Source organism: Trichechus manatus, unplaced genomic scaffold (genome assembly GCF_000243295.1).
Source record: "Trichechus manatus latirostris isolate Lorelei unplaced genomic scaffold, TriManLat1.0 scaffold00002, whole genome shotgun sequence".
Lineage (NCBI taxonomy): Eukaryota > Metazoa > Chordata > Mammalia > Sirenia > Trichechidae > Trichechus > Trichechus manatus.
The window spans coordinates 22,777,058-22,801,955 of record NW_004443938.1 but is presented as its reverse complement, the minus strand read 5'-3'; the positions used below and the strand labels follow the sequence as shown (position 1 = coordinate 22,801,955).

The 24,898-nt window shown below is 40.7% G+C and overlaps 1 protein-coding gene across 2 annotated transcripts in view; it reads left to right on the top strand.

The window, feature by feature from the left end:
- The window catches only part of UST (uronyl 2-sulfotransferase), a 351,032-nt gene that overhangs the window by 181,528 nt on the left and 144,606 nt on the right, over nucleotides 1–24,898 (top strand). Inside the window, exon 3 of one of the 2 annotated variants that reach the window (XM_004368842.2) lies at nucleotides 13,958–14,113. The exons of the other annotated variant lie outside the window; for it this stretch is intronic. Coding sequence (XP_004368899.1) covers nucleotides 13,958–14,113 — 156 coding nt within the window. The remainder of the gene's footprint in view (nucleotides 1–13,957; nucleotides 14,114–24,898) is intronic. 2 annotated transcript variants of the gene reach the window in all.

The following is a 24,898-nucleotide window of genomic DNA, read 5'->3' as shown; positions in this document are numbered from 1 at the left end:
CAGGAGAAAAGACCTGACGGTCTGCTCCCATAAAGATTGCATCCTAGAAAACCCTATGGGGCAATTCTACTCTGTTACATGGTGTCTTAGTTATCTAGTACTGCTGTAACAGAAAAACCACAAGTGGATGGCTTTAACAAGGAGAAATTTATTTTCTCATAGTGTAGTAGGCTAGAAGTCCAAATTCAGGGTGTTGGCTCCAGGGGGAGGCTTTCTCTCTCTGTCAGCTCTGGAGGAAGGTCCTTGTCATCAGTCTTCCCCTGGACTAGGAGCTTCTCTGTGCAGGAACCCTGGGTCCAAAGGACACGCTCTGCTCCCAGCGCCGCTTTCTTGGTAGTATGAAGTCCCCAACTCTTCGCTTGCTTCTCTTTCCTTTTATAAAAGGTGGTGCAGGCCACACTCCAGGGAAATTCCCTTTACATTGGATCAGGGATGTGACCTGAGCAAGGGTGTTACATCCCACCCTAATCCTCTTTAATCAAAGACAGAGATTATGATTCATAAAAACCAAACCCGTTGCCATTGAGTTGATTCCCACTCACAGAGACCCTATAGGACAGAGTAGAACTGCCCCATAGGGTTTTAAGGAGGACCTGGTGGATTTGAACCTTAGTCTCCAAGGTGACATCTTTGCTTTTCAACACTTTAAAGAGGTCTTTTGCAGCAGATTTGCCCAATGCAGTGTGTCATCTGATTTCTTAACTGCTGCTTCCATGAGCATTGATTGTGGATCCAAGTAAAATGAAATCCTTGCCAACTTCAATATTTTCTCCATTTATCATGATGTTGCTTATTGGTCTTATTGTGAGGATTTTTGTTTTCTTTATGCTGAGGTATAATCCATACCGAAGGCTGTGGTCTTTGGTCTTCATCAGTAAGTGCTTCAAGTCCTCTTCACTTTCAGCAAGCAAGGTTGTGTCATCTGCATATCGCAGGTTGTTAATGAGTCTTCCTCCAATCCTGATGCGCTGTTCTTCTTCATATAGTCCAGCTTCTTGATTATTTGCTCAGCGTACAGATTGAACAGGTATGTGAAAGCATACAACCCTGACGCACACATTTCCTGACTTTAAACCATGCAGTATGCCCTTGTTCTGTTCAAACGACTGTCTCTGGGTCTATGTACAGGTTCCTCATGTGCACAATTAAGTGTTCTGGAATTCCCAATCTTCACAATCTGTAATTTGTTATGATCTACACAGTCAAATGCCTTTGCATAGTCAATAAAACATAGGCAAACAGCTTTCTGGTATTCTTTGCTTTCAGCCAGGATCCACGTGTAGGGTTACCATATGTATGCAAAGCAAGACTAAGTCACATGTAAACACTTTGGAATATTCCTCCAGGATGGCTGAGCCTCTCAAACTTTTGTACTCTCCCCATTCTGCTCATGCTTCATACATGTGGCATTTCTTTTTTCTGTCAGACATACACAAGTATTCTATGGACTCAGTTTCCTAAACTGAGGTTTGAATTTTAGAGCTGTAATATTCAGTAGCTGAGATACCCAGTCTATGTACTTCTTCTTGCCCATGATTTGCATGCTGACCAGAGAAAGAATCACAAAGAACCGAAAACCTATTGCCATCGAGTCGATTCCGACTCATAGTGACCCTATAGGACAGCATAGAACTGCCCCATAGGGCTTCCAAGGAGTACCTGGTGGATTTGAACTGCTGACCTTTTGGTTAGCAGCCATAGCTCTTAACCACTACACCACCAGGGTTTCCAGAATCACAAAGAGAGCTGCAGAATTAAAAGTGAGCCTGCTTCTTTTTAACAAGTATATATTCTTCACATTCATTAATTTTAAGTTTGAAATGATTCATCTTCTTGGCCATGCATTGATAGCATTTACCCAAGGGCACCTGAAATTTGAGTCTTTAATCAAACTGGAAGTCATTTTTTTCTGAAGATTACTTCAAAGTTCCAACGACGATAGCTTAGTCATCGCATCCAAAAAATTACTTCTGGCTCCTTGTGAAAATTGCTTCTTTATATGAAATTTCTGTTATAGTATGCAGGGTGTTAGGTTCCTGAGAGTAGGGTAATGTGGTACATTATGGAGATAAATTCATGAGATATACCAGAATGGAATGAATATTTAAAAGTGCAGGATGATTTCAGATAACCCACTTAACGTCTGTAAGTTTTGTGTAGCCCTGCCATGGGATGTGAACAGGAAGGAACCTTAGACATCAGGTGGAGTACTCTCATTTTACACTTGGGGAGGTTGTTCAAAGTCACCTGTTTAAGGTCACTCAACTAGTTAGTGACAAAGCCAAGGGGAATGATAAGGTTTCATGACTTTCATTCCACGGTACTTTCCACTTCACCATACTTTTTCTCATATAACATAGCAAATAAGAATTTTTCAAAATATAATGAATGTTAAAAAATCAATTGGTCAATCAATCAATCAGTCCACCACCTGTCTGTCAGTTTTTCATACTCGTGTGGATTGTGGGTTGCTATGATGCTGGAAGCTATGCCACCAGTATTTCAAATACCAGCAGGGTCACCCATGGTGGGTGGGTTTCATCAGAGCTTCCAGACTGAGACAAACTAGGAAGAAAGGCCTGGTGATCTATTTCTGAAATTAGGCAATGAAAACCTTACGGATCACAACAGAATATTGTCCGACACAGTGCTGGAAGATAAGCCTCTTAGGTTGGAAGGCACCGCACAATGACTATAGCTGTGAATTCAAACATACCAATGAACATGAAGACGGTGCAGGACTGGGGAGTGTTTCATTCCCTTGTACATACGGTTGCCATGAGTCAGAGTCAACTGGATGGTAAAGAACACCAACAAACGTAAAATGATGGACTTCCCTTATAGTTTCAGAAGACGACTAAAATAGCATCCTTTATAATGATAAATATGACAGCGCTGGTTTTTAAAACATTTAATATTATTTTCTTCCCACCCATCTATTCATTTACTAGACAGATAATATTTATTAATTATCATCCACTCATATTATTATTAGAGGAATGGAACAGATGGACTTGCAAAGGATTCATAGCTATAGTTATGTTTCTATAGATAACATTAAACATGGAACAGTTTCAGATAGGAACTGGGGAAAAGGAGAAAGCATACAGTTCCTACCTGGCAAGGCTTCTGGGAGAAGATGGGTGTGTATAATTCAAAGAATGCAGGCGTGTCATTTGCGAGGTATGGATAGGAAGAGCTTTCTGTTCAGGAGGTGTAACAATGAGGAAAAATTATTATTGTTTGCTGCCGTCGAGTTGGCCCCTGACTCATGGCAACTATGCACAGTGGAATGCAGTGCTGCTCAGTCCTGTGCCTACCCTGGTATCAGTTGGGGATTGAATCATTGTGACCAGGTTTTCACTGGCTGATTTTCAGAAGTAGATCACCAGGCCTTTCTTCCTAGTCGGTCTTAGTCTGGAAGCTAGCTGCACTGAAATTTGTTCAGCATCATAGCACCACACAAACCTCCACTGACAGACAGGTGTTCGTTGAGCATGAAGTGTACTGGCCGAGAATCAAACCCAGGTCTCCAGTGTGGGAGGTGAGAATTCTATCACTGAACAAGGGAAAATAGGACAGCACTTTTCTTGAATGGAGCCTGTGTGTTTGTTCCTCTAGAATGGAAGAAATGAGCCTGGAGATCAGGAGAGATGGCAGTGATTAGAAAACAGAGATGCATCTGGTGAGGACCTGGAATGCTTGATGGGCAACAGCCATCGAGAACCACTGCTGAGTTCTGGAAGCACTGCTGGAGGAAGTCTTAAAAGAGTCAGGGGGCCTTAAGTGATTAAAACTGTGGAAAGGAGGAAAAAGATGATAAGAGGAAGATAAATGTAGATTTCTTGTGGGACCAGCCCAAACAAGAGTAGGACAACAGAAACGTCGAAGGTTCCAAAATAGAACCATGAAGGCCCATGGAGCTGGAATGCATGTTGTCAGCACAAATTACTGGAACTTTTTTTCTTTTTCTATGAGTGTATTTCACAAAGAAACATGATAAAACCTAGTTTTAATTTTTATGGCATTTCCAGGTTAAATCTTGATAACAGTATAGATTGAAATGAATAATTTAATAGCTTTAGAAGAAAACATCATTTAGTGAGTTATAACCCAACCCTCTCCTGTTACAGATGAGGACGCTGAGGCTCAAAGGTGTGAAGTCACTGGCCCCCAGCACCACAGTCTCATAGGAGACTTTAAAATGAGAATTAGCTGAGGGGATTTGAAGTGCTTAAGGTCAGATGGACAGTGAGTAGCAGAACTGCCCCTGAATTTAAGCTTTGCAAAGCTGTGGCCATGGCTGTCCCCCTTTGGTATTGGTAGCCATCAGCTAAACGTGTTGGAGTCCCTGGGTGGTGCAGACAGGTAACACACTCAGCTGCTAATCAAAAGGTTGAAGGTTCAAGTCCACCAGAGGTGTCTCAGAAGAAAGTCTTGATGATCTAATTCTGAAAAAACAAAAACAAAAATGGCCATTGAAAACCCTAGGGAGCACAGTTGTACTCTGACACACATGGGGTCATTATGAGTCGGAATCAGCTCCATAGCAACTAGTATGTTATGGTATCATATGGTGTGGTATGGTGGCACTGTAACATCATGAAGTGCAATTTCATTCATCAAAGAAAGTTAGTTCATGTTCAGCATTATATTAGTATTAAGGGTCTAATGCTTTGACAATGTTTAGTATAAATTTCAGTTTACCTACCTGTTCAGTTACCCAGAACACGCATTCTTTAACCATTCTGGGTGAACAGGCATTTCCTGTACTGGGAAAGTATTTATCAGGTTAATCACAAATTTAACTATGGGTGGAAGTCCACTGGCACTCCAGTGAGACCACAGGGAAGACCCAGCAGTGCCTTTCACTCAGATTCCCTTCCAGTATTATGCAGGAAACCCTCTCATCCACCCCATCCCCCCCAAAACCGCAAGCAACCACGCAGAAAGCTGGGAGTTCTCCAGAACAATGGCTTTTCACAGTGATCGAGTGGTCAGAGTCCTCTGGGAAGCTTTTTACAGATAAATTCCCGACCCTCACCCTAGACTTTCGGTTCCAGTTAGTCTTAGAGTGAGGCCTTGAAATCTTCATTTTTTCAAGTTCCACAGGTAATTCTAATATCCGACCACTTGGGAACCACAGCTCTGTAACATACCATATTAAATATCATTTTGCACGGAAAAGCCATATTGGTGTTAATCCTTCCAACAATGCTGTCCCCAGGAGAGTTATATAGTCTTAACCCAGACCAAGTTTGGTTTTTACCTGCAAAGTCTTTTCTTCTCTCCCCTCCCCCCTCCAAACTAGGGCTGAGCTATTGAATTGTGAAGGTTATCTGGTGGTAGTTACTGTTGCGCTCGTGAGTTTTTCGTGAGTTTGGAAAGACTTCTGTTTATTTGGCATGTTCCGCACAGACCTATCAGGCCCCGGGGATTTGTGGCATTTGCAGATCTTACAAGGCAGGCAACATAAAAATATATAATTCATAGAGGGGAATATTTTGGACTCCCCTTCACTTTTACAAATTGGCCATAAAGTAGAAACCACAGACATAACATTTATATAACCATAGTTGCCAAGAATGAAGAATCGTTTTTCGGGAGGGAGGGGTGGATAAGGGCTATTTGTGTGTACTTCTTTATAGAGCACCAAAGAGAGAGTATTAGGAATTTATGTGCAAATGATAATGTTTCTGTGTGCCATCGAGTCGATTCCTTCTCAGGGCAACCCTATATAACAGAGTAGAACTCTAATAGGGTTTCCTAGACTGTAATCTTTACAGGTACAGATTGCCAGATCTTTTCTCCTGCAGAGCCGCTTGTGGGTTTCAACCTCCAGTCTTTCGGTTAGCAGCTGAGTGCTTAACCATTGCGCCACCAGGGCTCCTTGCAAATGATAACTGGGCTGTTAAAGTGGGGGATGTAGTTTTCTGTCTGGCAATTGACAAATACCTGTTGAAGAAAACGGTGATTTTGAGTTTGATCCTAAAATAAGGTCTTTAAAAGTCTTTTCGTAGTCATTGTCACGTGAGGACATTTGCTTGTCCTGATGAACATTTCAAGTGCATTTAGGATTTCATATATATTTTACTGTAACTTACTGCTTCCTGTTTTCCTGCTTGTTCGCAATATCCAAGGCAGCTGTCGGCTATGCCTGCCTGTGATGTACTGGGAGAAGGAGTGCAGAGAAAACGATATCCTGCTGCTCTTCTTCTCCCATGAGCTGCTTGGGCACGCTGGGCTTCCATTAGCTTGCTAGACTGAATCCTTAGGAAGGAGAAAGAGACTAAAGGCTCTTATCGTTCCAGTTAAGCTTTCTTGAGTAGTGGGTGAGTCATGGCTGGTGATACTGGTTGTGATCGTTGACTATTGAAAGATAGCTTTTAAAGAAGTGGGATACACTGAAAACATAAAAAAGGAAGTAGTATCTCTGTTGCAGAAGTCTAACTAAAATTCTTTCCACCATGTAATGTTATTGTGTGTTAGAGAGAGGGTCATCTTAGGGATCGGGAGAGCTGAGAGCTGGGCTTTAGTAGTTACATGCCACTGTTGAGCTTTGTGACCTTCAACATGCCAGATGCTCACTTTGCCCTTAGTTTCCTCATCTAAAAATAGTAATACTATCTACGTCACAGGGATCTTGACAGGATGAAAGAACATAATAGAAATGAAAGCTCCTATCCAAGACCAACAGAGATTGGGCTAGAGGTGGGGGTGATAGAGGGCAATGTTGGGGAGGACTGGAATGGATGAATTCTTTCAAGTTGCTTCTAGACCTCAAACCCCATTGTTCAATGAGTCTATGATGTATGGGATAAGGGGAAGGACACAGAGAATCTCTTGGGCGATAGTGATAATTCTTAAGCTTATTTGATTGTTTAAGCTCTTTGAGAAATGCAGATAGAATAAAAGACTTATCATTCTATGTGATTCAAGACAGTTAACCAGGATCAAGAGAGTTTACATGGCACAGCGCCTAGGATGAGTCAGCCTTCCATAAAAATCAGTCACTTTTTTCACCTTCTTAGGAGGAAGAACACTTTGAATGAAAGATGACAGCGTTTTTTAATGCAGGTCTTCAGAAGCAAATCTATAGTTCTACCAAAAGCAGGAGTGGACTGAGTTTTTTTTGTTTTTGTTTTTGTTAGCTTAATACCTTGTCCAATCGCAACGAACTGATTTAGCCTACCTAATTTGCTAGTTTTCTGTGCACTGTATCGGTTCTTTTCCTTATCAGCAGATGTCATGGATTGAATTGTGTCCCCCAAAAATATGTCAACTTGGCTGGGTCATGAGTCCCAGTATTGTACGATTGTGTACCATTTTGTAAATCTGATGTGATTTCCTTAAGTGTTGTAAACTCTGTCACTATCATGAGATTATATTGATGAGGTCTACAAGATTGGATAATGTCTTAAGCCAATCTCTTCTGAGATGTAAAAGAAGTGAGCAGAGACACATGGGAACCTCTTACCACCAAGAAAGCAGTGTCGGGAGCAGACCGCGTCCTGTGGACCTGAGGTTCCTGGGCTGAGATGCTCCCAGACCAAGGGAAGACTGATTCATCATAAGGACCTTTCTCCAGAGCCGACGGAGAGTGGGGGCTTCTCCTGGAGCTGACGCCCTGAATTTGGACTTGTAGCCTACTGGACTGTGAGAAAATAAACTTCTCTTTGTTAAAACCATCCACTTGTGGTATCTCTGATAGAGCAGCACTAGATGACTGAGACGCTAATTTACCAATTTTACATGCACTATATAGGTTCTTTTAGAAAATATTTTAAATTTTGAGAGAGGTTTTCGTTCTGGTGGTGTGTGATATATGACTTTAAGAGTCACAAGGCTGATTCTAGAAGCTTCCTATGAAGACACATTTTCTAGTTCTGTGTTCATGCCATGCAGCTGTGTATTGGTGTATAGAGAAATGATAAGAATGGAGTCAGAGTGGAATGCTATGCTCTCCTTTCTTTTCCAGTATTATTGTAGATACAATTGCAGGAATGACGCAGGGATTTTTGTTCTTATATAAGTTCTTTTTGAACAACATATTTATAACCAGTATTGGTGAGCTTTCTATAAGACTAAGGAAATAATTGGAATGAGCATCTTTTTAAAAACAAAGTAACCAATAACCTATAGATAAGTAAAAGCTTTGGTTATTAGCAAAAGGAAGCAGATAAATACTAAGCTTGCTCCTGTGTCCGTTGCCCAAGCAATCCAGGTGAAATTATGTTCTTTCACCTAAATTTTCTAGCTGAGTGACTCAGTTCTTCATTTAAATCTTCGAAGATATACCCATGCTCTTGGAATAAAGTACTTACGTAGGTGGTAGCTCACATCTTCCAGGTCATCAGCTGAGCTGTAACAATTCTCCTGGCTGTTTAGTGCTGTGCTAGAAGACAGGAAAGATGTTCTCACCCCAATTGTTGAGCAGTTTATTTCTCTAGAGGAATTAAATGTCGTGTTTACAGTGGCAGCTCTGTCAGGACTGGAGTCAGTACATAGCTTGGTTATAATGGGAAGTCCAGCTACAAACACTATCATCATAATTACATTAACATCAAGCTTAGTTCAACCTCCCTGGGCCATACATAACTTCATATCTAAGAACATAACTGATTTCTCAGACTTTCCAAACTTTCACAATAGTTGCCAGAGAACAGACTTTTTGGGTACTCACTGATTAAACTGTAAGTAAAAGGGACATATTACAGTGACTGTCTTACTACCCTGGTGACTTTTTTATTAGCATTTGGTCAGAAAGATCAGCTCCATTTGAAGGTTCTCCTGGTCTCTCATTTTAACAGAGTCGAATTGTTAATTAGTGTTAAACAGCACATTAAACCCTTCAAAGCAGCCAAGGAAAAATCAATGTCTGTTTGAGGCCTTTTATGGACCAGGCATATTCTAGGCACTGTGACGACACATCATAGAACATACTGACTGGCCCTAGAGAAATCAGGTCTTATGCATGAGAAAACGTACATTGTGGAAGAAGCGTGTCAGAATGGTACCTGACTGGTTGCTAAGTGAGTGATACGAACATCACATCTCACACCAACGACAGTTACCCTCTAAGGTCAGAATTTGTGAAATGCTACTCTGCATATGAGATATTTCAGGAAAAGAAGTTAACCTATAATTTAAAAATCTTTACGGAAGCAGACTGCCACATCTGTCTCTTGCAGAGTGGCTGGTGGTTTCAAACTGCTGACCTTTCCGTTAGTGGCCAAGCGCCTAACCACTGCACCACCAGGGCTCCTTAACCTATAACTACAACGGCAAAAAGTCAAATGACAAACCATACGGAAGTTTTGGGTATTATTTGTGTTTTTATGCTGTACTATATTCTTCAGCTTTGGGCCTTTTTATGACCTGTAATGGCTATGTGCTGAGTGAAGGAATGCTTTGATTACAGATATTGCTCGATGCTGAGCATTCAAAATGCAAATTATACCTTCATAGGAGGTATAAATATTTAACCATAGATCCTTTTCATAATGACTCCTTGTTGTTGTTGTTAGGTGCTGTTGAGTCAGTTCTGAGTCTTAGTGACCTCATGTACAACAGAACAAAACACTGCCTGGTTCTGCCCATCCTCACCATCTTTGCTATGCTTGAGCCCATTGTTGCAGCCACTGTGTCAGTCCATCTCGTTGAGGGTCTTCCTCTGTTTGGCTGACTCTCCACTTTACCAAGTATGATGTCCTTCCTTCTCCAGGGATTGGTCCCTCCTGATAACATGTCCAAATTATGTGAGATGAAGTCTTGCCATACTTGCTTCTAAGGAGCACTCTGGTTGTACTTCTTCCAATACAGATTTGTTCATTCTTCTGACAGTCCATGGTATATTCAATATTCTTTGCTAACACCATAATTCAAAGACATCAATTCTTCTTTGGTCTTCTTTATTCATTGTCCAGCTTTCACATGCATATGAGGCGATTAAAAACACCATGGATTGGGTCAGGCGCACCCTAGTCCTTAAAGTGACATCTTTGCTATTTCACACTTTACAGGGATCTCTTGCAGCAGATTTGCAGAGTGCAATGTGTTTTCTGATTTCTTGCAGCTTCTGTTGGTGTTGATTGTGGATCCTGGTAAAATGAAATCCTTGACAACTTCAGTCTTTTCTCCATTTATCATGATGTTGCTTATTGGTCCAGTTGTGAGGATTTTTGTTTTCTTGATGTTGAGGTGTAGTCCATACTGAAAGCTGTGGTCTTTGATCTTCATCAGTAAGTGCTTCAAGTCCTCTTCACTTTCAGCAAGCAGAGTTGTGTCATCTGCATAGCACAGGTTGTTAATGAGTCTTCCTCTGGTCCTGATGCTGTGTTCTTCTTCATATAGTCCAGTTTCTCAGATTATTTGCTCAGTATACAGGTTGAGTAAGTATGGTGAAAGGATATATCCCTGACGCACAGCTTTCCTGACTTTAAAACACACAGTATCCCCTTGTTCTGTTTGAACAACTGCTTCTTTTTCTAAGTACAGGTTTCTTATGAGCACAATTAAGTGTTCTGGGATTCCCATTCTTCTCAATGTTACCCATAATTTGTTACTATCCACACAGTCAAATGCCTTTGCATAAATAAAACAGGTAAATATTTTTCTGGTAGTCTCTGCTTTCAGCCAGGATCCATCTGACATCAGCAATAATATTTTGTTCCACATCCTCTTCTGAATCTGGCTTGAATTTCTGGCAGTTCTCTGTCAATGTACTTTTGTAACTGCTTTTGGATGATCTTCAACAAAATTTTACTTGTGTATGATAATAATGATATTGTTTGATAATTTCCACATTCTGTTGGATCTCCTTTATTTGAAATGGGTACAAATATGGATCTCTTCTAGTCAGCTGGCCAGGTAGCTGTCTTCCAAATTTCTTGGCACAGACGAGTGAGCACTTTCAGTGCTGTATCCATTTGTTGAAACATCTCAATTGGTATTCCGTCAATTCCTGGAGCCTTGTTTTTCGCCAGTGCCATCAGTATAGCTTAGACCTCTTCCTTCAGTACCATCGGTTCTTGATCATATGCTACCTCTTGAAATGGTTGAACGTCGATCAATTCTTTTTGGCATAGTGACTCTGTGTATACCTTCCATCTTCTTTTGATGCTTCCTGGGTCGTTTAATATTATCCCTGTAGAATCCTTCAATATTGCAACTCCAGGCCTGAATTTTTTTCTTTAGTTCTTTCAGCTTGAGAAATCCCAAGAGTGTTTTTCCCTTTTGGTTTTCTATCTCCAGCTCTTTGCACATTTCATTATAGTGCTTTGCCTTCTTGAGCTGCCCTTTGAAATCTTCTGTTCAGCTCTTTTACTTCATTTTTTCTTTTCGCTTTAGCTACTCTACGTTCAAGAACAACTTTCAGAATCTCTTCTGACATCCATTTTGATCTTTTCTTTCTTTCTTGTCTTTTTAATGACCTCTTGTTTTCTTCATGTATAATGTCCTTCATGTCATTCCACAACTCGTCTGGTCTTTGGTCATTAATGTTCAATGTGCCAAAACTTGATGGTCTCTAAATTCAGATGGGATATACTCAAGGTCGTACTTTGGCTCTTGTGGAGTTGTTCTAATTTTCTTCAGCTTCAGCTTCGACTTGCATATGAGCAATTGATGGTCTGTTCCACAGTTGGCCCCTACCCTTGTTCTGACTGATGATATTGAGCTTTTCCATCTCTCTTTCCACAGATGTAGTCTGTTTTATTCCTGTGTATTCCGTCTGATGAGGTCCACATGTATAGTCATCATTTATGGTGTTGAAAAAGATATTTGCAATGAAGAAGTCATCGGTCTTGCAAAATTCTATCATGTGATCTCTGGCATCCTTTCTATCACCAAGGCCATACTTTCCAACTACTGATCTTTCTTCTTTGTTTCAACTTGCGCATTCCAATCACCACCAATTATCAATGCATCCTGACTGCATGTTCGATAAATTTCAGACTGCAGAAGTTGGTAAAAATCTTCAATGTCTTCGTCTTTGGCTTTTGGGTGGTCCGTAAATTTGAATAATAGTGATATTCACTGGTCTTCTTGTAGGCATAGGGCTATATCCTATCACTGACAGCATTGTACTTAAGGATAGATCTTGACACGTTCTTTTTGACAGTGGATGTGACACCATTCCTCTTCAATTTGTTATTCCCAGCATAGTAGACTGTATGATTGTCTGATTCAAAATGGCCAATACCAGTCCATTTCAGCTCACTAATGCCTAGGATATTGTTATTTATGCATTCCATTTCATTTTTGACGACTTCCAATTTTCTTAGATTCATACTTCGTACATCCACGTTCCGATTACTAATGGATGTTTGCAGCTGTTTCTTCTCATTTTGAGTCATGCCACAATAACGATCTAGTATCCAGAATATGTATAAACGTCTTCAAACTCAACAATAAAAAGAAAAATAACCCAACTTTAATATGGGTAAAGGATTTGAATAGATATGTCTCCAAAGAAAATATACAGATGTCCAATAAGCACATGAAAAGATGCATAAAATCACTAGTCGGTATGGTAATGCAAATAAAAACCACAATGAGATACTACTTCACATGCACTAGGATGGCTATAAACAAAAAGATAAACAATAACAAATGTTGACAAGGATATGGAGAAATTGGAACCCTCATACGTTATTGGTGGCAATAGAAATGGTACAGCTGCTTTGAAAACGGTTTGACAGCTTCTCCAATAAATGAGACATAGAGTTACCATATGACTCTAGCAATTCCATTACTCAGTATATACCCAAGATAATTGGAGACATATGTCCACACAAAAACTTGTTTACAAATGCTCATAGCAACATTATTCATAGTAGCCAAAGGGTGGAAATAATCCAGATGTCCATCAACTGATGAACAGATAAACAAATTGTGGTATATCCATACGATGGACTCTTATTCAGACATATAAAGTAATGAAGTACTGATTCATGATACAACATGGATGAACCTTGAAAACATTATGCTAAATAAAAGAAACCAGACACAAAAAGCCACACATTGTATGATTCCATTTCTATGAAATATCCAGAATCCTATAGAGACAAAGTACATTAGTGGTTTCCAGGGGCTGCATGAGATGTGACTGCTAAAGGGTATGGGGTTTCTTTTGAAAATGTTCTGGAATCAGATAATGGCGATGGTTGCACAACTTTGTGAATACAGGTAGTCCTGAACTTACAACGAGGTGTCGTTCCGATGATTTAATTTTAAGTCAGTTCTGACATAAGTCGAATGTTTCTTTTTTTTTTTTTAGTTTTCATTATTATTGCCTTTTTTATCAATATCTTTATAAATCCAATCTTTGTCTTTGGGGGTTGGAAACATTAAAGATAAACTTACAGGTATGATGACATCAGCAAATACCCACTGCGACATTGTGTTTAATACGTTACTAATGAGAAAATGTTAAACAAAACAAAACAAAACAAAGCAAAAACAGCACAGTCATAAGGTGGTTCATCATAACTCAAATATATCATAAGTCAGGGAGCACCTGTATATTAAAAATGATTGAATTGCACACTTTAAAAGGGTGAGTTTTATGATGTGTGACTGCTATCTCAACTTTAAATATTAGTATGTTTTTCTTTGATCGCTCTACAAATTAAGTTGTTCTGGTAAAGCATAATATAACTTATAAAGATCATTAACATTAAAGGCCATATTTATATATGTTTTTCCTAGCAAAAATGAGAGGAAGCTTCATAATCAATTTTATAAACTTCATGAAACTTTACTAGTAGCAGTGCCGATGAAGTGATAGCAATTCCAGCATCTCTTCCAAGTTATAGTGTGAGGATAAAGCGTAGTTCATCACTTCTGTTCTCTCATTAGCTTGATTTATCAAACATTTATTGTTCCAAAATTGAAAGAGGAAGGATTAATATTTTAATACAGAAGTGACAAATGTGCTGTATTGTTCTTTTCCCAGGTACTACCATTCCCGAGCCAGGTGGTATACAACAGAGTGGGCAAGTGTGGGAGTCGCACTGTGGTCTTGCTTCTGAGGATCTTGTCTGAGAAGCATGGATTCAATTTGGTCACTTCAGACATTCACAACAAAACCAGGCTTACTAAAAATGAACAAGTAAGTTGCCTTTGCCCATTGTTAAATTATATTTTCCTTCAATTCGTTTGTGTAATTAGGGGGGGCCTTACAGGACATCCCTGAAACTCTTGCAAATGAAGACCAGAATTGCAATTTCATGCTGTACTTTTGTCAGCATATGGAAAGAAATTTAAATTATGGGTCCTGAAGGAACACTTTTTAAACTAGGAAGTTTCCTTGAAAGAATACTTTTATTAATACTGATTAAGGACAGTGTAGGCTTGTCATTGTCTATTTAGCTGAAATTAGCAATGCATAACTAAGTAGTTACACCATTACGCTATGAATAATGCTGACATCCTGACAGCAAAAGTGAGAAAACTTTCTTTAATAATATATTTTCCTCTGCATAAGAGTCGTATATCATCATGGTTGTAGTAAAGAGAAAATCCTCTTTTGACCAGGAATTTAATTGGTTGATGGGAAAATGAGCTTCCTGTTATGGTAACAAAAAGAGCATGTTGGAGTATTCGGTGATTGCATGCTGGTGGAAGAGTAAAACCAGTAAACCAGTTGCCATCAAGTGGATTTCGACTCATGGTGACCCCATGTGTGTCAGAGTAGAACCGTGCTCCATAAGGTTTCCAAGGGCTGATTTTTCAGAAGTAGATACCAGGCCTTTCTTCTGAGGCACCCTTGGGTGGACTCAAAGCTCCAGCCTTTCAGTTAGCAGTCAAGCACAAGTGTTGTATTCTCCTAAGAGCTATGAAGACTGATTCTACTTTGTAACCCTGTACAGGGGTAGAATTAACGGTCTCCATTGAGTTGCTTGGCTAATGTAGACACATTAGGCCATGTGCAATCCTGGCCATTTTACAAGATGAAGTTGTCAGCCTGGTTCTCAGAGAGTTGCTTCTTGCCCTTAGATGCTTAGCATGAGCAGCCATCCAATGAGTGGTGGTACATTAGTTATAAGTTTGGGAAATAAACAAGGCCCATAGTTTAATATCAGGTTGAGATCATAGTTATGAAAATTTTCACCCATGCCCACTTCTTTTGGACATAATCCTGACTTTTGAGGCATGTAAAACTTCATAAGCAGATGGAATTCCATTAACTAATTTACAATAGCCCATCTTTCCCTTTCATCTTGGAGGAAAGTGGAACTGTTTTAAAACAGTATTATAGCCAACAGTACTTGTTATAACGCCAGCGTGTACACTGGCTTCCAGAGTAGAGATCAAAATGCCCATTCCTTTGAAAATTTCCATGAAAGAGTCTCTGAGTGTCGAGTTTAAATAGTCATTAACGATCAGCAAAAGACAGTTTCAAGGTTTATCCCTTATGGAAAAATTATATTTGGTGACCATATTAGTTTCCTAAGGCTGCTATAACGAAGTATCACAAAGTAAGTACTTCTTAAAACAACAGAAATTTCTTATCTCACAGTTCTGGAAACTGGAAGTCCGAATTCAGGGTGTCTGCAAGGCCACGCTCGCTCTGAAGGCTCTAGGAGAAGTTCCTTTCTGTCTTTCCCAGCTTCTGGTAGCCCCAGGCAGTCCTTGGATTGCATCTGAAGCTTGCCTCCTTCTTCACATGGCAAGCTTCCTTCTGTATCTGTCTTTGTGACTTTTCTCTTTAGTAAGGACACCACTTTTACTGGATTAGGAGCCACCCTACTCCAGTATGATAACATCTATTTCCATACAGAAGGAGCCCGGCTGGTGCAGTGGTTAAGAGCTCAGGCCACTAACCCAAAGGTCGGCAGTTTGAATCCAGCAGGTGCTCCTTGGAAACCCTATGGGGCAGTTCTGTTCTGTCCTATAGGGTCGATATGAGCCAGAATCGACTCGACGGCAAGGGCTTTGGTTTGGTTTGGAGTCCTGGTGGTGCAGTGGTTAAGACTTCAGCTTCTAACCAAAAGGTTGGCAGTTTGAATCCACCAGCAGCTCCTTAGAAACCCTATGGGGCAGTTCTGCTCTGTCCTGTAGGGTCGCTAGGAGTCAGAATCGACTCAGTAGCAACAGGTTTGGTTTTTGTATTTCCAAACAATGTCACATTCACAGATACTGGGGACTAGGAGTTAAACATATCTGTCTGGAAGACACAATTCAATCCGTAACAGTGATGTTTAAGGGTAACACTCTTTAAGAATAACTTTACTTAATATAGGTAGGTTCTCTTTGATTTCCTTACCTGATTGAAGAGCTAATATGATTATGCTGGTTATGCCCTTTTTACTACTAGAAAGTAGCTATAAATAAAAAGCTTATGTTATTGGAGTTTTATTGTAATTATTTAATTTGATTTTCCTTTGAGTCTAAGGCTTAGGGTCTGCTTATCAGATTATGCTTAAATATTCTTATGTGTGAAAACTGTAAGGTGACCCATGCTCGATTCTCAGCTGCCTCATAAAACATAGTAGCAAGATACTGTTTTCCTCCATTGAAGAGGGATGCAGACAACACAGAGAGAGCAGGACAAAGGTAATGAACAGATTAGGCATTGAGATGTTCAAGAATGTCCTAGACGTGAGAACACTGAATGTATTGACACTGTTGTTGTTAGCTGCCTTCAAGACGGCCACCGACTCATGGTGACCCCGTGTGCAAAACGATGCGCAGTCCTGCGCCGTCCGCATGATCAATTATGAATTGGACCATTGTGATCCATAAGATTTTCACTGGTTGATTTTCGGAAATAGGTCACCAGGCCTTTCTTCCTAGTCCACCTTAGTCTGGAAGCTCCAGTGAAACCTGTTCAGCATCCCAGCAACACGTCAGCTTCACAAAATATAAGAACATTTAAATATACGATAAGATTTTACACAGATAAACCTACTTTGTTTCCTGTGAGGAGCAAACATGAGAAAGTAAAGTAAAATTGTAATTGTAACTGTAACTGGAAGGCTTTAGATTAAAAATGAAGAACGGTTTACCAACAACGTGCAGATCGTTAAATCCAGAAAGAGTTAAAGACACAGTCATCCTTCTCTTCCAAAATCTAGGTTCATGTCTCATCTGTTTGGAATGGTTTGGCTTGTCTGCAGTCCAGGGAATAGACTAGACAATCTTTTTAGGTTCTCTCCAGCCCTGGGACTCTGTGATATATTTATACAGCTTCCAGCCTAATCTGTGTATTGTGTAGTTAAAACACTTCTGATTCCTGTGGTCAGAGTGACCTAGAATATATTTCACTACTTAGTTATTCTAGATTCCTAGTAAATTATGAGGCAAGTTTTACAACCTAAGGGAAAGGGAAAGATAAGGTAGGAAAAGCCAATATAACAATTTTGATGTAAAAACAAACAGACGTAAGGGCAGGGACCGTTGCTTCCTGCAGTTTGCTAATCTGATACTGGTATGCAGAAAGAGCTAGCCAGGAAAAAATATGACTAGCAGCCAAGGTTGGAACAGGTCAAGAATGTTTAAAGGAACTTTTTCCTTGTTATACATATCGCTTTTGCTAAAGTTTCAAAGTACATAAAACAAGCCGAAGAAACAAATATTATTTTAACTTAATATATTCAAGAAATAATTTGTGGTACATGTAGCTAGTCTTCTTGGTAATTTCTTGACGCAATAAGAGGTAGTGTTTTAGATGACTAGTTAAAATTTTATAGTCAATGGTTCTCAACCTTAAACAGCAGAACTCTGGATATCTGTTCCCATGGAAACATTGTTCTCTAGAGTTAGTAACAATTTTGCTTCAGGTGCAGAGTGAGTTAAAGAAACTCTTGTGGGTTGGTCTGACACTCTGTCCGCTATGTAGAACATTTCTTTTATGAGAAAATGTGTCCCAAGTTCCAAACGACTGACTTAAAACAAATGAAATTTGGAGTAGTATGCATTTATAAGACTGGCATTATCTATACGGTTTCATTCATATACAAAGGCATCTCTCTGATCCAGGGTCAAATTTGCTCATCCATGTCTCCCTCGAGGGTAGCTGTCATCACACACACACACACACACACACACACACGCACACATACACATGCACACTCACAATACTACACTTTAAAAATCTGTTTAATGGAATAAGACACTGAAGGGATTATTAAAAGGGAAAGGGCGTATGAGTATGAAGACACCAAATGTTAGACTGCCTATAAAAATCTCATACATCTATTATAGAAATAGAAACACCTTTGAAGTTTATATTTTGGGAGCTCCGCCTTCACATAAGAACACGGATGACGGTCTCAGGCCAAATGTTGGATCTCTGCACAACGTAGAGTGCAAACCTATGGCTTCATTTATGCTCTAAGACCAGAAGGGAGCCCGGGGGGCACAGTGGTTAAGCACTCAGGCTTCTAACTGAAAGGTGAATTTGAACCCACCAGCCGCTCCACAGGAGAAAGATGGCGGCAGTCTGCTTCTGTAAAGATTACAGCCTTGGAAACACTATGGGGCCGTTCTACTCTGTCCCATAGGGTCGCTTTGAGTCAGAATTGACTCGACGACGATGGATTTTCTGAGACTGGATCTTTGCTTCTCGGGCTGGCTTATATGATCTCTTGGAAAATGGAAATTGTATACAGTTTGAAAGATAGAGAACTTTTTTTTCAGAAGACATGAGGAATGATTACCAAAAAAACCTCATAACCACCTTTGTAAGTGGTCTGACGTTATCTTTCAGAGCATTGCTCCAAGGGCAGTAAAGTCCAGACTGCTGCAGGCATCTCACAGACATGAGAATTCATAATTATTTCATTCGTGGGAGAGAAGGGCAAAAATTGTTGGCATATGAGCCTAAAGGATTGAGAAACTAAATAATTTTACTCTTTTTATTTGTATCAAAGCTACTGAAGAATTATAAGTTGAAAACAGTGCCTGCTACCTACTGACTGCTTGACTTCACTATTTCATTTGACTCTTTTGGACCTAAAAATTTACCAGTAAGTGGGTATTTTTCCCTATTTTATGGACAAGAAAACTTTAAAGTCACTTTCCAAAGATAGCATAGTAAGTATCTGTTGAGTCTGGACTTGAACCCAGGTCCTCCTGACTCCAAAGCCCATTATCTTAATGCAGTGGGTTATCCGCTCTGGCAGCTCAGCACAATCTCCAGTAGAACCTTTTGTATAGGCACAGTGGCCCTTCTCCTGGGGACTCTGGGCTACAGGCCAGATAACTCTTTTTTTTTCAGTGTAATGGCACAGGGTTAAGAAGCCCTGTCAGCACCATTATAGTAGCATTTCCCTAAGTGTGTTTCTGAGAATTCTTGGGGAAACCCTGGTGGCGTAGTGGTTAAGAGCTACGGCTGCTAACCCAAAGGTCTGCAGTTGGAATCCACCAGGCACTCCTTGGGAACTGTGTGGGGCAGTTCTGCTCTGTCCTGTAGGGTAGCTGTGAGTTGGAATTGACTCGATGGCAACAGGTTTGGGTTTTTTTTTTGGGGGGGCGGTGAGGGGAAGACACTTGGAGAAAAGAAAATCCCATGGTTAAGGAAATGTAGGGAGTACTGCTTGCCTTGTCCCCCTCTAGGGGATTCACAGTAATTTTAGCATTTTAAAGACTCTGAGAATTCCAGCAATTAAAAACAAAAATCTCTTTAACTGTGTTTCACCTCATTTCCTGATTTTATTTGATACACACACACCTGTTGCTGTCCAGTCGATCTTGACTCCTGGCGACCCCACGTGTTACAGAGCATAACTGCTCCACAGGGTTTTCTTGGCTGTAATCTTTATGGAAGGAGATCGCCAGGCCTTTCTTCCGCAGTGCTGCTGGGTGGGGTTGAATCTCCAACCATTAGGTTAGTAGTCAAGTGCAAACTGTTTGCAGCACCCAAGGACCTCTCTTATTTAATAAGGAGCGCTTTATGACTGTGTGTGACTCTGATTTGCATCTCACAGAACTTGTGATTCACAGTTTGGGAAATACCCAACTAGTCCACCTTCTTCCCTCAGTCACCCCAGTCAAGGCTGCTGCTATTTCACTCTAAACTATACATCTGCTCTGAGCTATTGAGCAGCTATTCAAATGATCAAAACCTGGAAAAGTATTCAAAGAGTGAGAGAGAGAGAGAGAGACCCCATGCCCATGTGCTCTAGATTGCTTTGGCCTCTTGGTCAAAACCAGTGATCCTTCACAAGGTGTTAAACTGTGCTCTCCCCTTGCCTTCCTGTTGCTCTTACCCACTGTAAGTTCCAAGGCTGAACTGTGACTATACAGCAATGATACTTTTCAAAGAATTCACTGAAAGAAAGGATGTTAGATTTGGAGAAAGTCTCCAGGCCCTAAGGATTCCTCTCAGGCTGCCCTAAGGCAAGGTCATCTGACCTGTGTTTAATCCAGAAGGCTCTCTCATTCATTCTGAAACAGGTTTCTGCATTGTTTGTTCATTCGTCCTGATGACTTTTTATTGAGGACCTACTGTATGCTGTATATTGAGCAGCACACACCACACTAGATGCTTGTGTTCCTTATTTCTAATCCTTTAAGCAACAGTATTAGGAAAGTATTATCACCCCATTTTATAGGGAAGGACAGGAACAATGAGTAAGTTCGTCTCACTAAAGTATAATGTAAATCAAGAGGAATGTGGGAAAATAAGACCTGAAAGAGAACTGAAGTCAGATCCTGGAGAACTTTGAGGACTGGGCTTAGGAGTTAGAACTTTACTGAGTGGATAGTACGGAGCTATTAAAAAATAATTCTTAACCATACCAAAAACTCATTGCCATCGAGTCAATTCCAACTCATAGCGACTATGGGACAGAGTAGAACTGCCCCATAGGGTTTCCAAGGCTGTAGTGCTGTAATCTTTATGGAAGCAGGCTGCCAAACCTGTCTCCTGCAGAGTGGCTGGTGAGTTTGAACCGCCGATCTTTTGGTTAGCAGCCAAGTGCTTAACCACTGTGCCACCAGGGCTCCTTTTTCCTAACCATAATGGACATCAAAATCTGCTGGGGAGCTTTTTCAGAACATGTATTTTAAAGTCCTACAAAATAAAATCCAGTGGTGGTTCAGTGGGAGAATTCTCAGCTTCCCATATGGGAGACCTGGTCTAATTCCGGGCCAGTGCATCCCATGCACAGCCAGCAGCCATCTGTCAGTGGAGGCTTGTGTGTTGCTATGATGCTGAACAGGTTTCAACAGAGCTTCCAGACTAAGATGGACTAGGAAGAAACGACTGGTGATCTATGTCTAAAAAGCAGGCAGTGAAAATCCTTTGGATCACAGTGGTCCAGTCTACAACAAATCGTGGCAATGGTGGAAGAACAGGCAGCATTTCTTTCCATTGTATGTGCAGTCACCGTGAGTGGAAGGCTGACTTGATGACAGCTAACGACAACAACTACAAAATACTGAGTTAGACTTTTAGGGGTAGATGCCAGGTATTTGTATTTTGGGGGGAAAAAACTCCCTAGGAGATCCTAATGCACAACCCTAGTGAAGAATCATTGCGTTTAAGGCTCTAATTGTTAGAATGCTCTCCTTTTATTAAACTGAATCTTTTGCTGAGCAAGAATAATTACTCTTTCACTCGAGAATCCCTCAGATCCTGAAGTTTTAGTGGGTAGTGTCTCCTTGGGAGCCTGCACCTTTATCCTCGGAAGCTTACCCTTGCTTGATTCTGGAAAAGCCTCCTTTAGAATTACCCTCAGAGCTTCCTAACGTTATAATAAGAGGGACAGTGTTTGCAGGCATGAGAGCTGCTCTGACCGGACCTTGGAGTTGAACCCAAAAGATTAGCCTAGTCCATCTCCTTGCTGGAGAGAGTAGATCACCCAGATCTGTAAACAAGGTCTTGTCTTGGAATTCTGTAGACAGAAGCTGAGTCCTGCTAATGGAAACTCAGTGAGGAGGAAAGGAAAAAAAAAAAAAAAAGCAGCAGCAGCAACAACAAGGCCTGAAAAGAAATATTTTCTCCTCTCCTTCCAATTGTAGTTGTGAGATTGATTTTTCTCTGCGGGTCAGGCCCAACCTGTCTTGCCTGGCTCAGGTCATTGCTCCCCCTGGTGGAGTTCTACTTCACTGCAGGCATGTGGTTTGTTTCTCTAACTTCCCAGCCCTGAGCTAAAGGTGGGAAGATCATCCTGCCTCCTGCTAGAAGAGCTTCTCTGCACAAGGGGAAAGGGGAAGAGTAACCTGAGTCTCTGGGTGGTGCAAATGATTAAAGCACCCGGCTGCTAACTGAAAGGTTGGAGGTTGGAGCATACCCAGATATAGATCCCAGGTGCCTTGAAAGAAAGACTTGGTGATCTACCGCCAAAAACAGCCATTGAAAACCCTGTGGAGCACAGTTCTTCTCGGACACACATGGGATCACTATGATTCAGAGTTGCCTTGATGGCAACTGGTTTTTTGGTTTTTAATCTGAGCTGACAGCCAGCCTCCCAGCCTCTGCGGTTGAAAGGCTGCGGAGTTCTCCCCTGAGCTACTCCTTGTTTTGCTTTGACATGTTGAAAACATGTCCTTTCTTTCATTTAAGATGTTTTACAAAATTATAGGACATCTAGTGACACGAGAATTCAGACCCAAGCAGGCAGATGTGGTTACTGCTGACAAGCATTTCCTAAAGAAGTCAGGAGCAAAGTCTTTTACTAACTGGCTGCATCTGTAGAACTGCAGGTAAAGGTTTTCTCTACAATCCCAGCTATTTAGGCTTTAAGCAAAAGAAATAACTTTCTGGCATATCCTCTACAGTGTAATTGCTGTTTGATCTTTGCCTTTTTTTTTTTTTTTAACTTCAATTGTTTCTCATTCCCAGATGCACTCTCATTTGACTTCTTCCTTTAAATACATTCCATTACATACTTATCTTTCATGCTTTTTAGTATTTTAAATTCAAACCTCTTCTTGGCAGGATATACTCTGTTTTCTCACCTAGAACTTTAACTCCCCCCCCTCTGGTTTTACTTATCTTTTTAATAATGCTTTTATGCCTGTTATGATTTTCAATTTTTCATCATGTTACGTGAAAGGCAGAGAAATTGTATCCACAAACCCTCTTTATTCTTCAGTTATTTGCTAATTAACCCCTTCCCTCTGTTTTAAAAGATTACTTGCAGATCAGATAACCGCAGGAGTAATGGCAAGTAGGAGTCCCTGGGTGGTGGAAACAGTTAACATGCTTGCTGCTAACTGAATTGAAGGTTCGAGTCCAACCAGAGGCACCTCAGAAGAAAGGCCTGGTGATCTACTTCCAAAAAAATCAGCCATTGAAAACCCTGTGAATGGAGTGTGCTCTGTATAGCTGGACTGATGATAGGTGTCATGGGCCCACCCCAGCTGCCTCACCTGCCAAGTGATAGGTGGCATGCATTCCTGCACCACCAGATTAGTGACTGGTCGTGCACGCCCCCCACCCGGTGGCTGGCAGTGTGAGCTCCTGTGCTACATGCCCAGCGACCGGTGATCTGTGCATCCCCACGCCAACCACCCGGCGATCAGCGGTATGCACCCATTGCATCCATAGCCCAGTGATGGGTGAGAACACACACTGCATATCTGCCTGGTGACTGACCGGACAGGCACATCACCTCATCAGCAACACCTGTCACATTCTGACAGGCGCCATCTGCACATCTGCCAAACAATGATCAGATCTTAGTGGCTTCGTCTAGTGTCCACTTCGTCGGAATGTCACACATCCCACACCCAGACAGTTCCTTCCTGTAGGCTGACTGCACATGCACTGAAACCCCTTGATGCCCCACCACCTACTGAGATGCCAATGCCTGCATGTACAGAGGGCCTATCCCGTCTATTTGGTTAGTACTGCCTCACAGCAGCTATGGAGACATCCTGCCCTGACCTTCAGAGGGCATCTGGAAGGACCCCATGGTCCCACAAGGGTTGTGGAGGGACCCTGACCACCCAACACTTGTGACCCAACATCAGAGAAGAACCTACTCTCCCACCTCCACTCAGTCTTGTAAGGGAAGACATACAGGACTTACCACAGAGGACTTACGTGTGGGTGTGACCCACGTTACCCACTCATAAGAGGAAATCACATCCAGCCAACTGACACCACCAAAATCAGTCATAGACCAATACAAACAACAACAATAAAAATAATACAGAGGAAGAAAGACATTCTAAGGAGAAAGAGAAGAAGCAAAGCTTCTAATGTATCAAAACAAAACAAAACAAAAAAATCAGGACAAAACAAACAAACATACAATCAGTAAATATATAAGCAGATTAATTTACACCTTAATGCCTCAGAGACAACAGATAATAACAAATCATATGAAGAAACAGGATAAGATGACTCAAACAAATGAGCAAAATAAAGGCACAGAAAACCTTCCTGAGGAAGAAATGATAATAGAACTACCTGATAAGGAATTCAAAAAACGTAAATTTAGGCTTCTCAAAGAGATCAAGGTAAACACAGAAAAACCCTAGAAGAATTCAGAAAAATGATACAAGAAAAAAAAAAGACAAACTGAATAGACAAATAGAAACCATACAAAAACAACAACTAGAAATCCAGAAGATTAACAATAAAATATCAGAAATAGGTAACTCAATTGAAAGACATAAAAATAGAATTGAACCAATGGAAAAAAGAATTAGCAAAATAGAGAACAAATCTCTTGATGCCAATTTGTTTGAGGAACAATCAGAAAATGAAAAAAAGCCTAAGAGTTATGTGGGACACCATTAAGAGAAATAACTTACGTGTAATAGGAATTCCAAAAGAAGAAGAGAATAAAAAGTATAGAGAGAATTTTTGAAGATATATTGGCAGAAAACGTCCCAAATATCAAGAGAAACAAGAAGGTTTCCATCCAAGAAGCTCAATGAACTGCATACAGGATAGACCCTGTCATAGATCAAATTGTGGCCCCCAAAAATATGT